At 53.2% G+C, this 16,000-nt stretch overlaps 1 protein-coding gene across 3 annotated transcripts in view; it reads left to right on the plus strand.

The window, feature by feature from the left end:
* The window catches only part of CCDC102A (coiled-coil domain containing 102A), a 53,337-nt gene that overhangs the window by 25,908 nt on the left and 11,429 nt on the right, over positions 1 to 16,000 (plus strand). For all 3 annotated transcript variants that reach the window (XM_044987160.1, XM_044987159.1, XM_044987161.1), the window contains 6 exons: positions 2,790 to 3,007; positions 4,070 to 4,178; positions 4,863 to 4,979; positions 9,690 to 9,899; positions 11,670 to 11,840; positions 14,391 to 14,494. In XM_044987160.1, the coding sequence (XP_044843095.1) occupies positions 2,790 to 3,007; positions 4,070 to 4,178; positions 4,863 to 4,979; positions 9,690 to 9,899; positions 11,670 to 11,840; positions 14,391 to 14,494 (929 nt within the window). The remainder of the gene's footprint in view (positions 1 to 2,789; positions 3,008 to 4,069; positions 4,179 to 4,862; positions 4,980 to 9,689; positions 9,900 to 11,669; positions 11,841 to 14,390; positions 14,495 to 16,000) is intronic.

Genomic DNA, 16,000 nt, shown 5'->3' on the forward strand with positions numbered 1-16,000 from the left:
GAGCCCCCTCCTGCACCCCAAACGCCTCATTCCCAGCCCCACCCCAGAGTCTGCACCCACAGCCCTGACCCCCTCCTGCACCCCAAACCCCTGCCCCAGCCCTGAGTCCCCCCCATACCCAGAGCCCCCTCCTGCACCCCAAACTCCTCATCCCCAGAGTCTGCACCCACAGCCCTGACCCCCTCCTGCACCCCAAACTCCTCATCCCCATCCCCACCTCAGCCTGCACCCCCAGGCCAGAGCCCCCTCCCACACCCCGCAGCCCTCTTCCCCCCACATCCCAACTCTCTCCGTTGGGTCATGGGCATTAACAATTTTCTTCAACTGGGTCACCAGAAAAAAACTTTGAAAACCATTGGCCTAGTGGCTAGAGCACTGGGCTGGGACTCAGGAGACCAAGGTTCTACTCTCTGCTTGGCCACTTTGGGAAAGTCGTTTCCCCTTCCTGTGCCCCAGTTTTCCCATCTGTAAAATGGGGATAATGAGCCTGACCTCCTTTGTAAAGCGCTCGGAGCTCTACTGATGAAGAGGGCTACAGACGAGCTTAGGCGGGGGTGGCTTTATTAAATAAACGCCCGCGTTTGGGCACTGTCCAGTCCGGTTTCCCAGGCGCTGGGGCTGTGAGCTCAAAGAGCAGTGGCGCTCCGTAGAGCGTGCCGGGCTGGAAGCCAGCGGCGCGGCTGCCAGAGCTGCCTTGGGGTCTGTCATGCCACCGGAAAGCAATGGATGGGCCCCTTCAGGTGCCATTATTAAGGTGGGTTGAGGTGAGATTCAGGGGGGACTTTAGAATAGGGGAAGCTGGTAAAAGAGCTCAGACTAGATGATCATAAACAGGCTGGGGGCAGGGCAATGCAGGGCCAAGAGGGAGGCTCGGGGCACAGGGAGGCAGGAGGGTGTGGGAGGACAAGGACGAAGGCTGGGAGGGATGTGGGGGGCAGAAGGGAGGTGGGGGTGTGGAGGAGATAAGATGGCCACTCCCCCCAGGCTGGGGGAGCAGTGGGGAAGGGGCGTCCCTTCGAGCGGCCAGGGGGAGGCAGTGTTCCAGCATTGCAAGTGTTGAGACTCACAGGTGTTTGGTGCCTGCAGGGGGCGCTGTTGTGAAGGCACAAAAAGCTCCTCTGATTGTCAGGGCTCAGCAGCAGAGAGCCTGGGGGCTGGGGACACAGACCTGCCCTGGCTTCATGCGTGACCCCAAAGCAGAGAGAGGGTCCTGGGGCAGCAGGAGGCAGGCGGGGAGGGAGGCGCGGCATGGGGGGAAAAGCTGCTGCTGGGTCCAGGGCCCGGGTCCCAGTCACAACACGTCCCTGTCTCCTGCTTGACTTGGGATCTGGGGGGCAGTGGGAGGAGGAGAGAGGGGGAGACAGGGAGGTGGTGCTGCTGGGTCTGGGGAAGGGGACAAGCCACAGGGGAGTCCAGACAGTACTAGGAAATGGATGGCAGTTCCCCTAGCTCGGGTGAGGAGAGGGCAAGTGAGCAGGCAGGGAGAGGCGTGCGTTGTGCGTTGCCTTTTCAGCCCGATATCACCTGACACACGTCGCCGGCAGAGTAGAGGAGAATTAGACAGACTGAAAACGCATGGTCTGATGATATTAAAGTCTAATGATTTGTGGGGCCAATCTCATGATTCGGGGGGATCTGACTCCTGGTTTTTGCTCCCTTGAGATTGACAACACCGTGTACAGTGTTCGTAACTTATTACAGAGCAGCTCCACATCCGTCACAGCCTGTGGAGTTTGTTCCCGTGATAAACCAATGAAGCCAGAAGGTTCAAGCTGACATCGGCGTGTTCACACTCAGCTGCCCCATTTTAACAACATGTAAAATCACCCCTTCGGTATCTCGGGACAGCTTTGTGCATAGACCAGGCCTTTGTTCCTTAGCTGAAGGCTACATACATGCCACGGCTGAAGCGTTCACTCCAACCCTTGCGGGTTACCTGAGCACAAAAAATGCTTCTGAGATGTCTCTTGATTGCTGAAGAAATCTCATGTTTCATAGTCAGATATTTAAAAAGCTACTTCTTTTTAACCTTTCTAAGAAGAAAGGGGCTGGGGAAGCCTGACAAAATGTCAGCCCAAAAGATGGGGGGGAGGAGGGTTATAGGCCACTACGTATAGCAGGCAAGGATGAAAGCGTAGCCTCACCCACCCGTGGTGTGGCCCAGTTACCGGAGTGTAGGAGCTGGAGCTGGAACTCCTGAGTGCTGACCCCTTCTTGGGCACTTGACTCCCTTGTTGGCCTTGGGTAAGTCCCAGAGGTGACACCTCTGTGCCCCAGCTATGAACCAGGGAGGAGACTTACCTGGCCAGGGTGGTTGGGAGGATTCATGCGTTAATTGATGCTTTGAAGATATGGAGCCAGATCCTCAGCTGGTGTAAACAGATATTGCTGAACTGGCTTCAGTGGAGCTGCCCCCATTTCCAGCTGCTGAGGATCCGGTCCCCAAAGCACTATTAATACCAGGAGTATTAGCACAGCCCACACCTCCCCCTGCAGCCTGGTGCCCGTATTCCTTTGGCCTTGGGTTTCCTACACTGCAGGAGGCATTGACCCAGGTGAGCAAGGACCTTGGTGGGCCAATTCTTTCAGAAAAGGGGCTTGCCAGGGCCAGACCAGTAGGAGCTGGGCTAAGGTGGTGCCCGAGGAGACAGGCTGTTGGGGAGGTGAGAAGGAAGTGACTGGATGGCTGCATCTGTCGCAGGATCTATCCTGGATGGTTGAAAAGCCCAATGGCTCGGGAGCGTGGTCATGCTGTTGACAATCCTCCCTGTCCCTCTGTGTCGTTCCAGGAGTTTGAGCTGATGGAAAACATCCTGAAGAGCAAACAGGAAGGGCCCGAGTGCTGGGACCAGCGGAGCTCAGTCAGCGTCCGGACGTCCTTCACTCGCCCGGAGAGGAACCGGCTGCTCTGGGAGGACATGAGCGTCCTCGAGGAAGATGCCACCAAAGTGACTGCGCTGAAGCTGAGGCTGGATGAGTCCCAGAAGGTGTTGCTCAAGGAGCGGGAGTGAGTGCTTCCTGTTGCATCACTCCTGCCCGTGCACATGACACCCAGGGAAGGCCAGGGGGCTCCTATTTAGCCTTGGCAGCTAAGCGCTGGACTTGAAACCTGCCTCAGGTTCCCTTTGGTTTGCAGATCCCTCTAGAGGATCTGAATCCAGCTTCAAACCATCCCCATGTGGCCTGGCTGCCCAGTTCATGGTCTCGGCCTGAGATCAGGGGATGCTTGGTGCTTTCCAGAGTCTCGCTTTGAATTGGGGAAGCCATTTGCACCCAAAACTCACAGGGTGCAAATCCACATGGATCAACCCAAAGGGCAGGTTTGTGCAAACCAAACCCAGCATCGAAGCAGGCGTCTGGGGGAAAATGCAGTGCACTCAGTATCAGGAGCGGTGGAAGCTCCCTAAAAGTAGAGGGGGTCGCCAGCGCCAGCGCCAAGGCCCTGCCTACCACCCCTTCTCCTCGAGGCCCCGCCCCCGCACTGCCGCTTCCCTTCCCCACGAGGCTCCGCCCCCGTGCCATCTCTCCCCCCCCATGCCCTGCTCCCACACCACCTCTTCCCTCCAAGACCCTGCCCCCCCCCGCTCACTCCTCTCTTCCCCCCCCCGCGTTGCTCGTCCTTATGGCCCTCCCATTTTTAAAAGTGATGAGGCCCTGCTCCCCTCCCCTTCCGACGCCCCAGCTCGGTTTCAGAACTCAGGTCCTCAGCTGCGGTAAAGCCGCCCAGCTGCACTGAAGTCAGTGGTGTTTGGCTGATTTAGGCCAGCTGAGGATCTTCGCTGAATGCTTTAAAGGCCAAAGGATTTCTCCAGCACTCAGCCCATGTAGCTGGGAGCGCTCTGGGGCCCGTGGCAGAAAATAGTGTCTCCCTCCAGTCACAGAGCAGCAGTGGAATCACTCCATGGTGGTGACTGCAGCCTTTCATGGCCACGGGAGGCCACAGCTGTGGTTTTAAGGTGCCCTCCAAAAGATGCCTCCCCTCCCCTCTAGGAATGGATTGGACACTCCCATGTCTGGAGCCCTTCCTTGCCTCGGCCCTGCTAGAGCCTGCTCCCGTTGTCTCTTCCAGGGACAAGCTGTCGCTCAGCAAGAGCATCGAGAAGCTGGAGGGCGAGCTCAGCCAGTGGAAGATCAAGTACGAGGAGCTGAACAAAAACAAACAGGAAGTGCTGAAGCAGGTGGGCGAGCTCGTCTCTGTGGCCCTGGAGAGGAGCGGGGGCCCCTCACGCCCTGAAGGGCGCTCGTGTGTAGCGATCTCACTTGTGCGCACGTAAGCCTGCCCAGTTGAGATGGCCGAAAACTCAGCCCGCGCTGCGGGATGGGGTGCGGTGGGGAGCTGTTTCCATCACACCCTTCATTCCATCCTGCATGCCCTGAGACCATTAGTACTTAATATCCACTAGGGGGAACCCCTGCTCCAGGAAAACCACCTGGTGCTGCACAGATGCTCTACTCTTGTGAATTCTCATCATCAGTCTGGCCAGGTATGTAGCCGGCCGGGCCCGTAGTATCTGAGCCGCAAGGCACGGGAGGGACAGGCAGGCTTAGTGCAGAGGATGTTCCTTGCTGCCATGCGCAGTGACTCTGAGCCCACTCTGGGGTGCCAGTGGCCCAGCGTATGCTATTTGCACAAGGCCATAGCAGGTCTGTGGGAGAGGGAGGGTTGCCAGCACGGGTTGTGGCATCACAGGTGGGTCTGGCTGAGAAGTGGATTTGAATGCCCTTGGGTACAACTAACCCCCGGCCCCCTTCTGGGTCTCAATCAGTCTCAAGCTGCTTCCTGTTTTCCCCCTCTGTTTGAGCGCAGGGACTTGGTGTCAGTTTGGTTCTGTGGTGACCACTCTGCATCTGTCTCCCCACAGCTGAACATCCTCAAGGAGCTCCACCAGGATGAACTAGGGCGGATTTCGGAGGACCTGGAGGACGAGCTGGGGGCTCGCTCAAGCATGGACAAGAAGCTGGCAGAGCTGCGCACGGAGGTGAGAGTGAGGGAGGTGTGTGGAAGGCTTGCAGCATCTCCCAGATATGGCTGAGATTTTCAAAGCCTCCGGAAGATGTCTGGAAGCCCAGTTTGCAGGAAGATGAATGAGAATTGGGCATTGTGTCTGGGTACCCATGGCTCCCGTCGTCTTGGCTCTGCACAGAGCGCTCTGAGATCTTTCCTCATGCAGGTACAGGGCTGAATCCCCACTCTGGCACTTGGGGTGCAGAAGGTGGGGGCCTGCAAGGATTCTAAAAATTAATACTGGCCACTTGTATTACACTCCCACGGTTACAGCTTCTCTCTGACCTTGGCTTGGTAAATGCTGCCACCACCCAAATACAAAAAAAAACCCTTGGGCCCAGGAAGGAGCACTTGGTAATTCCTCCCTGGGGGGTACCCTCAAGCCCTTTCACCCCCCCTCCAGGGAAGAGCTGAGAAAGAAAATACAGGAAATCGGTTGTTGCCACCAGCTAGGTAATAAAGGTAATAATTGGAGATATACCAATCTCCTAGAACTGGAAGGGACCTTGAAAGGTCATTGAGTCCAGTCCCCTGCCTTCACTAGCAGGGCTAATTTTTGCCCTAGATCCCTAAGTGGCCTCCTCAAGGATTGAACTCACAACCCTGGGTTTAACAGGCCAATGCTCCAACCACTGTGCTAATTAAACAATATGCACAAACCTCTTAGGACACCAAAAATCCAATCCTGTTCTTAAAAAAGATAAATTTTATTTAAAAAAAAAGAGGGAGGTGGGTGGGAAAATACATCTGGAACTTAAGCTTTTTGCTAGATCTTAAAAGAAACAATTACAAAAATTAAGCACCCAAAATAGCTTTCTTGGGGGTTCAGCTTAAAGGTTACAAGCAAAGAGAAGCATCTGGGGTTAGCACAGAGGAGATCCAGAAGCCAAAATAAAAAAAAAATCTAATTGCGTCTATTTATACATGCCCTGTCCAATAATTGATGAATTTTTATATCTGGTTCAAGCCTTACACAGCATTCCTGCTGCCCTCTGTTCCCCTCTTTCCCAGAGAAAGACAACACACAAACAAAGGGAAGTTTTAAAAAGTTCTAGCTAATAGCTCACCAGTGACCTAGCCGCAATTTGATCTGGTAATCAGGAACCCCTCTCCTTAACTTTTTCCCTCCTGAGGTCCTCATTGGTGACGGGTTCCCCCCCAGGGTGCCACCTGGAATTGGGGTACCACTGAGCCCTCCTGACCCACCAGCCTGGGCTCCCTATAAACCAGGGTTTCTCAAACAGTGGTCGCCGCTTGTGTCGGGAAAGCCCCTGGTTGGCCGGGCCGGTTCGTTTACCTGCCCGGTCCGCAGGTCCGGCTGATCGCGGCTCCCACTGGCTGCGGATCGCTGCTCCAGGACAATGGGTGCTGCTGGAACAGGCAGTCTGTACATTCCTTGGCCCGCGCCGCTTCCAGCAGCTCCTATTGGCCCAGAGCAGCGAACTGCGGCCAATGGGAGCCACGATGGTCCGGACCTGCGGACGGGGCAGGTAAACGAACTAGCCTGCCAGGGGTTTTCCCTACACAAGCGGCGACCCCTGTTTTGAGAAACCCTGCTCTGAACTGTACTGCTGTGGCAAACCTGCCAAGCCCTTTCCCAGGCTTCAGACTGCACGTTCCCAGCACACATATAGGTAGGGCACACCAGCTGCAGCATTACACACACACACACACACATGCTGAGATCAGCTCTGCATGGGAAGGCTCAGCTAAAGAACTGCCCAGGTACTCAAGTGCGCCCCCCCCCCTTGAAGGGTAAACCCAAAATTGTACCGTCTTGCGCTGCACAGAGAACTGGACAGCGCAGGTTCATGAAATTCGCCCCCTCCCTCCGTGTGGAGAGGGATGTGCGCAGCTTTCTGTCCCAAGTTATGATTCCTACACACTGGTTTTAGACAAAATAAAAACAAGTTTATTAACTACAGAAGATCCATGTTAAGTGATTATAAGGGATAGCAAACAGATCAAAGCAGATTACCTAGCAAATAAACAAAACCACAATCTAAGCTTAATATACTAAAGAAATCGAATATAACTAGCAAATTCTCACCCTAATTGTTGGTTTAGGCAGTTTGCAGAGATTCTTGAGGGCGAGCTCCACTTGCTTGCAGCTTAAAACCCCGGGTATTCCTTTCACAAGTTAAAAATCCCTGTAACCTGGGTTCAGCCCATCTCTCGCAGTTCAGTCCTTGTTTCTCAGGTTTTTCCAGCAGTCATCTTGGATGGGGGAGGGGACGGGGGTGTCAGTGAAGGAGAACCACGATGATGTCACTCCCCTGCCTAAAATAGCTTTTGCAAATGGCAGGAATCCTTTGTTTCCACTTTAGTTCCCACGGCTTTCAATGGATATTCTGTGATGGAGTCCAGTACCAGGTGACCTGGTCACATGTCTCTGTAGGGCTGTAGCAGCCGAGAGTCAGAGCCTGTCTGTAGTGTCCCCAGGAAGGCTTCCTGGTGGGAGATTAGCATCTTCTAAGACCTATTGTTCTCCCTAATGGCCCTTCTCAGCCAGCCACCTAGACTGATTACACCTGGAGAATACCCACTAGGCAGAATGCAAACACATTTGTAACAGATGCATAGACAATATTCCTAGCTTCAGATACCAAAATGATACGTGCATACAAACTGGATAACCATATTCAGCAAATCGTAACCTTTTCAGTGACCTCTCACATGCCTTACCTTGCATAAAACACATCATCGTTATGCCATAATCATATCATCATACTATTACTATGAAGATTATGAGCCGTAATGACAGAGCGGCATCTCAGCCTGTATTTTTGGACAGGATTGACTGGTGCAATTGACTAAAGCATGAGCTTCTGGGAAGCCCTGTACAAATCCTGACTTAGGGGGATGATGATCTGTGGTACAGGGTAGGCTTGGCAAGCCAGTCCAGTAATGTCAATTGAGTGGTCAGCTGATTGCCTGGTATTTGACCACAGTCAAATATTGTCAGGCCCTGCAGCAAGAGTGCCCTGAAGGAAGAGTGCCCCAGCAGGGTGGTGCTGTGCTTTCATTCTTCGTATCGTTGTTTTGCATTTTTCTGAGTTAAAATAACTCGATTCAGTAACTTATTTTGTGTAATTAGGCATCAGTATTGATCTAAGTTGAAGCCTCCTGGAGGCCATAGAGCCTCACTCTCTTTCGTTACTGTTGTTTCTGTTCTAATAAATCAGCTCTAAAATACTTGACCATTTTTTTACATTGTTTGGCTGCTCAATTGACCAATTATTTTGGGACCGGTCAAATACCCGAATACTTATACAGCCCTCCATTGTCTGAGCACCCTCCAGCATTTAATACAGGGCAGGGCTGTTACCCCATTGTACAGACCGACTAAGAGACACAAGAATGGCAGAGCAGGGTCTTGAATTTGGATCACCTGAGTGCCCATTGGGTGCCCAGCCACTATCATCCTTTCTTCCTGCTCGGGGTCTCTTCCTACCAATCATTTTTAGAGCCGCCTATATGTGTTGGGCAGTAGCAGCTCAGTGCCCAGTTCAGGCCTCGGTCCCCGCCCCAACGGCTGCATGACGTAAAAGCACCAATGAACACCAACAGGACAAGCCAAAGGCAAGCTGCTCGGAGCAGGATCTCTCCATTGGGGCTTGAATGCTTTGATGGTTTCTTGGAAGAGACAGAGGGTGCTTGGCAGAAAGGATTCTAGGCATTTGAGGAGCAGGGAGAAAGGCCCAGAGCTGAGGGAGGGAGACACAGGGCAGTGGGGAGCGAAGCTTGGCTGAATTTAGGGAACAAAAGGGGCTAGTGGGAGGAGGGGAGGGCTGATCCCCACCCTTGTCTGCACATCACAAAGCCACCACTGAATAGATTAGTTGGCCATATCTTCCTGAAAGAGGCAGAGCACTGGGCCAGCAGGGGGCGCTGCGGGTCAAGACTGAACTGCATGGGCAGAGCCATGAGGGTTGGTGTAGCCAGGACTCTGGGGCACTGGCAGAGTAATGTGCGGGCCCAAGGCTGGAGCAGCAGGGGGCGCTGCAGGTCAGGACTGGATCCATCAGCAGAGCTGCGTAGGACTAGCAGAGAGGGCTGTGGGAGAGCTGGGTGCGGAGGCTTGGACCCACAACGATTGAGGGTACGGCAAGTCAGGAGTGAGGACCCCTGGCAGAGCTGTATGGAGGGGCCCAGCACTGGGAGAAAGGGGATTTTGCTTTGGGACTGCCTTGTAGGCTGCGGCGCAGCAGGGTGGAGACGAGGGGCTTCATCTGTGTTCGTGTCCAAACTGAGATGTCTTGAGTCACATCCACCCTTTGGGTACTGACACTGGTACCCAGTGGACCAACAGCCGGCTGGGTCTACTCGCTCTCGCCCGTACACCCAGTTCAGCGGGGAGCCCCTGGGGAGCTTCCCCAAGGCCAGCTCTGGCTGGAGTTGTGCTACTCCATGCGGGATGTTGCTTTAACCGCTGGCTAAGAGGTGTGGGCATATCTCCCTGTACTGGCTGGCCCACAGAGAAAAGAGTCTACTACTGCCACCAGCCAAGGGAGTCAGGCCTCTTCCACTTCAGCTAAGGCATGAGTTGCAGGCCTTGCTGATGACCCGTGTGGGGCCCCACTCTCAGATGGGATAGCTAAGGGCTCCCCAGGATGCCCGTTGGTAACTAACACGCGATGACCACCTGGTTTGACATGGCGTGTGTCCCCTCCCCCTCACCCAGATGGAGCGGCTGCAAGCGGAGAACGCGGCGGAGTGGGGGAAGCGCGAGCGCCTGGAGACGGAGAAGCTGAACCTGGAGAGGGAGAACAAGAAGCTGCGGGCTCAGATTGAGGACCTGGAGGAGGTGCTGGCCCGGAAACGCCGGCAGACGGCCAGCGCGCTGGACACTGACCTCAAAACCATCCAGACCGAGCTCTTTGAGAAGAACAAGGTGAGGCTGTTGGGCAGAACGTCAGTAACTGCGGGGGCACAGCAAGCACCCGTGGTCAGCCTGGGGGGGGGGGGGGAATTCCTGCCTCAGGAAACCCCATGGATCAGGGATGAATTGGGCCCTTTGATATTAGACAGCATCTGGGCCAGGAACGCTCCCAGTAACACTCCAGTTGGCTCTAGGCTCCTAGCCATTAAAACTCCTCTCCATGCTCCATCCCACCCTCAGTGTCTCTCCTGAGAGACCTCAGGCCAGGGTTCAAGCTCAGGAGGCTAAACCGTGTTTGTGGGCTTCTCCTCTGCTCCTTTGGGATCTCACCAAGAGGACAATGGGGAGAGGTGGAAAGGGGATCAGAGGAACCCAGCCACCTTCATCCAGGGAGAGAAGCCGTGACACCTCCAGTCATCACATGGACAATGCCCAAACTCAGGCTAGGTTAGACACAGTGATCATGGGGGTGTTTTTGGGGGTTGCTTAGCGTCTTGGGCTCGGGCACCCAGTGTCACTGCAGGGGGAGGGAGGAAAGGAGGCTGCTACCTTGGACGTAAAACCCACATGATTTTAGGGATGGAAAAACTAGATCCAATTAAATAAACCCCACCCCAGCTTTTGCTGCTGCTGTGAGGTGTGAGACAGCTCAGTTAACCTTTCCCCCGTTAGTGGTCAAGGTCCATGTGTTTGTCCATGTCCTGGTCCTGGCAGCCTCTGGAGAGGAGCTGCTGAAATACGAGATGATCCAGTCCTGAGGTTTCCAGCCAGAGAGGTTTATAAGCAGCGACTCAGATAAGCTCTGGATGCACCTTTCGGGCTGCATGTCTGAAACAAAATCCCCTGTTTGAGGTTCAGCCGTCATCAGGTGCTTCCTCACCTGGAGAATCAGTCATGTTTTCAGCCCTTTGGGTGGACAGATGGGAAAGGAACAAAGGTGGCTTTGTCCAGGTGTAGCTGTGACCCCCCCTCCCCCACTAGCAATTCCCCTGGAACGGCCAAACCTTTCTGGTGGAGATAAGGGACTGGACATCAGCTGGGTCGGAACTCCTGGAGGTTGTGCTGTGCTGGTATTTGGAGAGCAATCGGGAAATGCAGAGACACGAGAGCTCGGGGGAGGGGAAGTCTCCTGAACTTGGGAATCTCAAAAATCAATGTTTGAGTTTGGTTTGAGATGTGGGTGAAGGTTCAGTCTAACCCCTCAGTGTAAAGCAGCCGTAGATCGATCACCTGCAGGAGCACCTCTGGGAGTTCTGCTCACTCATTCCTATCTGTATCCATTACTAGAGAACACTGGGCTCGGGCCTCTTCCAGACAGTTTTGGGGTGCCCCTTTCCTCTAGCCATAAAGAAAGCCCTTCTATTAATGATGCTCTGTGTCTCTTTAATAACCTGTCTCCCTAGTGCTTGCGACCCCCCCCGAAACCTGTTCTCGCTCCCCACCTGGAGAGACCTGGGGTAATAAGTTTTTCAGAGGAAGTGTGGAGGAGAGGCAGTGGTGCAGGTAGGGGACGGAGAGGCAGGACTCCTGGGTTCTATTCCCTGCTGTGTGACCCTGAGTAAGTCACTTCCCCATCTGTAAAAGAGGGGAGACGATACTTAGCCCTCTGCTAGGGCTGATCGGAGCCTTCATGCACTAGTGTTTGTTCAGTGCTTTCAGATCCTTGGATAAAGAGGCCAGAGGAGGGCGGATTATTAATACAACGGCTGGCTTAGCCCATCCTGAGTGTCCTGTGCCCCAGCCTGCACTGCCTGTACCCTAACCCCTCCCACTGCCCTCCAGGAGCTGGCCGACCTGAAGCACATCCACAGCAAGCTGAAGAAGCAGTACCAGGAGAAGACGGCCGAGCTGGCGCACGCCAACCGCCGGGTGGAGCAGCACGAGGCGGAGGTGAAGAAGCTGCGTCTGCGGGTGGAGGAGCTGAAGAAGGAGTTGGCCCAGGCGGAGGATGAGGCAAGTCTGGGGCACACACCCTGGCCTATCTCTCCATGGCCTCGGGGACAGAAGGAGGGTTTTCAGCACCCAGGAGTGCAGCCGCTGAAATGTCACCATTGACCAGCAGATGCTGCAGGCAGCTCCTTGCTCTGAGCAGAGGGAAACGGATGGCAGCCCAGGTAATATGGCGAGGCGTTGCTGGCACATGGGGACTCAGTCGTGGCAACACCTGCAGTTAAACATCCAAAGCCATCCTCTCACAGCACCAAGGCACTGAGCTGGGACTCGGGAGGGTCATGGTTTCAGAGAGGTTAAGGAAGGACTATACCACCATCTAGTCTGACCTGTATATCACAGGCCATTCAGTTTCACTTCGCTACCCCTGTGTGGAGCCCAGCAACTGGCGCGTGGCTAAAGCGTTTCTTCCAGAAAGGCAGCCAGTCTGGAGATGCAGAATCATTGCTTCCCTCGGGGAGATCTGGGTTCCTGGGGCTCCTTGAGCACGGCCCTTAATTTCTTGCATCCCCCGACCTGTGATGGGGATATTGATAGTCGGTCACAGCACAGAGGGGCTGGGAGGATAAAATTCGTAATATCTGGGAGATGCTCAGATGTCTGGGAGATGCTGCAGCAAGAGGGTTCTATGAAACCACAGGTAGATAGAATAACACCTAGCTGTTATCGAGCGCATTTCACGAGTCGTTCTCAAAGTGCTTTACAAGGGAGGTCAGGAGCATTATCCCTATTTTACAGATGGGGAAACCGAGGCACGGAGACTTGCCCAACATCACCCAGCAGGCCAGAGGCAGACCTGTGAATAGAGTCCCAGGTCTCCTGAATCTCAGTCCAGTGCTTTATCCACTAGGCCACACTGCCTCCCACATAGAGACATATAGAAGCCCAACGATAAGAACCTCTCAAACTATCAACATTTCCTTTTCCCAGTGAGAGGAATCCATTCCCGTAGCACTGTCACAGCAAGTAAGATCAGAGGCATCTAAGCACACTGCAGGGAAGTCCTGGCCTGCTGAAAGGGCAGGCCAAGCACTTAGTCATGGCCCTGGCAACCTTTCAAAGGTGCTAAGATGGAACCAGAAAAGGTGATTAAGTGTTAATGTGATGGACTGAGTGGCTCAGGAGCTAGGCTAACCACGTGAAGAGCCTTTCCCACCTCTGGTGCCAGCTCATCTCCTGCCTAGGTCAGTAGTGACTGCAAGTTACTGTCTGATAGAGGACGGCCTTGTGTGGAACGAGTTTGATGGGGCTCAGCCCAGTTCCTAGTGAGTAAATCAGTGTCCATGTCGCCACCTGCCTCTCTTGCTAGCAAGGACTGGATAGGCATAAAGAATGAATTCCCTGCTCGCCCCCAGAGCAGTCCCCTCCCGGCCAGGCGTGGTGCATTGTGGGGCAAGTATCTCGTCTCACTGGCCATACTGCACCTGTTCTGTGGCTGAACGGCCAATGCACCTCAGTGCTGGCCTAGTGTGGCCACTTCTAGGGGCGAGAGGGTAGCTTGGCTTTCCTGCTGACATGGTGTAGGCCAGTGGTTCCCAAACTTTAACAACCTGTGAACCCCATCACTAAAATATCAAGTCTCGCGAACCCCCTCCTCAAAATGAATATTTCCAGGGATTTTCTCCTTTACCCGAGAATAAATTATCAAAGCAGTGATCTTGGAAATATAAAATTGGTTTTTATGACATGCTTGTTACACACTATTTATTATTATTTATCATTACAGTGTTTTTGTCACATTATGAGAACCGCAACACTCTTCCGAGATCTCCCTTTCGTAGCTTGTATCACTTTGAATAAGCCTGTTACAAGACAAGGCTCCTATGTTTCCTCAAGGAGTATCAGATGTGAAATAGCAGGAAGGGATTTAAGAAGCCAACTGAGAGTTCCTCCTACACAAACATTCAGGTCTTGAGCAGTCCAGGCAAACAATGCACGTTACAACAAAGCTTAACCTTGTCCTTAGTAATAATTTAAAAAACCAATTCTAGCTGCCTATTTAATTTTAAAAACAGCAAAAAATATCCACCTCCCTTTCCATTTCTTATGAGGAGTCTTGAAGTTTAAATCTCCTCAGTGTGATAGAGATGCTTGCTTTGATCTGCTTAGCTCTTAAAGTCCAGGGGCTCTGGGCTGCTGGCCCCATGCTGCCCAGGGTCCCTAGGAACAGCTCTGTCCGCCATTAGGGAATTGTTACATGGGCCTGTCACCGGCCACCATCAAAGAGTAATGGCTTTGAGTCTGGGTCAGATTTGAACCAGCCACCTTGAGATGGTCTGTGCTCATGGCCAGTCTTATGTCAGCGCTGCCATGACAGTAACGAGAGAATGGCAGAAAAGAAATATACGTTGAGACACCAACCCACAGAATCCAGGAAATTCAGAGCTGCCTCCATCATGTTCAGTTATGCTCTACACCTGTTCCTCTCGTCTCAGATCACTGGGCTGTCCTACGAGCCATGTGGGTGGCAGTGCCTGGGGACGATGGCTACTGCACACGGCTGTCGCTAGCTGCTGCCCTCGGCGAAGACAGTTGTGTGTGTTTGCCTTGCAGCTCGATGAAGCCCATAACCAGGCACGGAAACTGCAGAGGTCCCTGGATGAGCAGACGGAACAAAGCGAGAACCTCCAAGTGCAACTGGAGCACCTGCAGTCCAGGTGAGGAGAAGCAGGGCTGGGGAGGACGGAGCTCCTGAGGAGGACAGAGATTGGAACGCGGGAGGGCAGGAAGGACAGAAATAAAGATGGGCAAGATGAGGTTGGAAGCTGGGGCGGAAAGACTGACAGGTGAGGCTGCCAAGCTGACCTGCAGTGTCTCAAGAGCGCGGTTACTAACCTCAGGGCAGACTGTTAGGAAGCAGGGCACAAACCCCAAATTGGCAGAGTTTTATACACCAACCAATTCTCAAGTGTAAACTCCTCAAGCACTGTAACAGCCGTAACATGGAGTCACTGCGGTCTGTCTTGCTGCCCAGCTGAGCTTGCCTTTGTGATGGGTGGCCCCTTACACCAAAAATCACAGGAATATTCAAGTTGATCCCTGTCCCAAAGGGCCAGTCACTTACCCCAGGTTGACTGCACCTTAGATCTCACACCAAAGACAACACTTGTAGCCAATCCTATAATAAACCATCTAAAGATTTGCATCAGACGAATGTATTCACCCACGAAAGCTCATGCTCCAATACGTCTGTTAGTCTATAAGGTACCACAGGACTCTTTGCTGCATCTGAAGATTTATTAACTAGGAAAAGGAAATGAGAGTTATTTCCAAGGTTAATGCAAGTAAACACACTCACTCACACTCTCTCTCTCTCTCTCTCTCTCTCTCCAATATTAAGTTTCCAAAAGGAACAGAAGCTTCTATAATAAGCAAGCTCTGTATGTCCTTTAGGGCTAACCCAGGCCAAGCACAGATACAGTTCCTCCTTGATAAGGCTTTTTATTCCCTCTCGCCGCCCCCGCCCCTGCTTCTGCAAATTCAGCTGTGGGGAGCAATTCATTTGCACATCTCTTCTTCATGGGGTGGGGGTGGAAGCTGAAATCAACAAACTCTTTTGTCCTCTGACGTTCCACAATAGTTGGTCTGATGTTGATGGGCCGCCTTTGTTGGGCAGAAGACATCTCCTGTTGGAAACTAGTATTTCACACCTGGTAATGCTTCTCTCCTCTGGTGACTTACAGTTACAGAGCAAACACTTCAGTATTCCCTTAATACCTATTTTAACGATACTAAGCCAGGGGGGAGCCAGACTGGTTCCCACTCTGTATTTGTCAGTGTTCAGCTGAGTGGCCTTGGCATGAGCTGGCACCTGGTTTGCCAGCGTCACAAAGGTATGAAGTGGGTGGATGAATGGAAGTAGCAGAAAGGAGGGAACGAGACGAGAGGACGAGCGGGAAGGGAGGAAGGGTCAGAGTTCTGGGCGATGGGGAGGGAGCAGGAGCTGGGATTCCCAGCGATTAGTCTAAATGGCAGATTCAGGGAGGGCTACACACCCACTTGGGACAATTTAGTTAGGGCTCTGTTTGCATACAGATGTGCCCCAGGTTAGTTAAACCTCTCTGAGGACACTGTTGTTTCAGTTTGAGGGGCTTATTTTGGTTCAGCATAACCCTGTTGCTAATCGATTTAAACTAAACCGAAATAAGAATGTCCACACAGCC

Source organism: Mauremys mutica, chromosome 14 (genome assembly GCF_020497125.1).
Source record: "Mauremys mutica isolate MM-2020 ecotype Southern chromosome 14, ASM2049712v1, whole genome shotgun sequence".
NCBI lineage: Eukaryota > Metazoa > Chordata > Testudines > Geoemydidae > Mauremys > Mauremys mutica.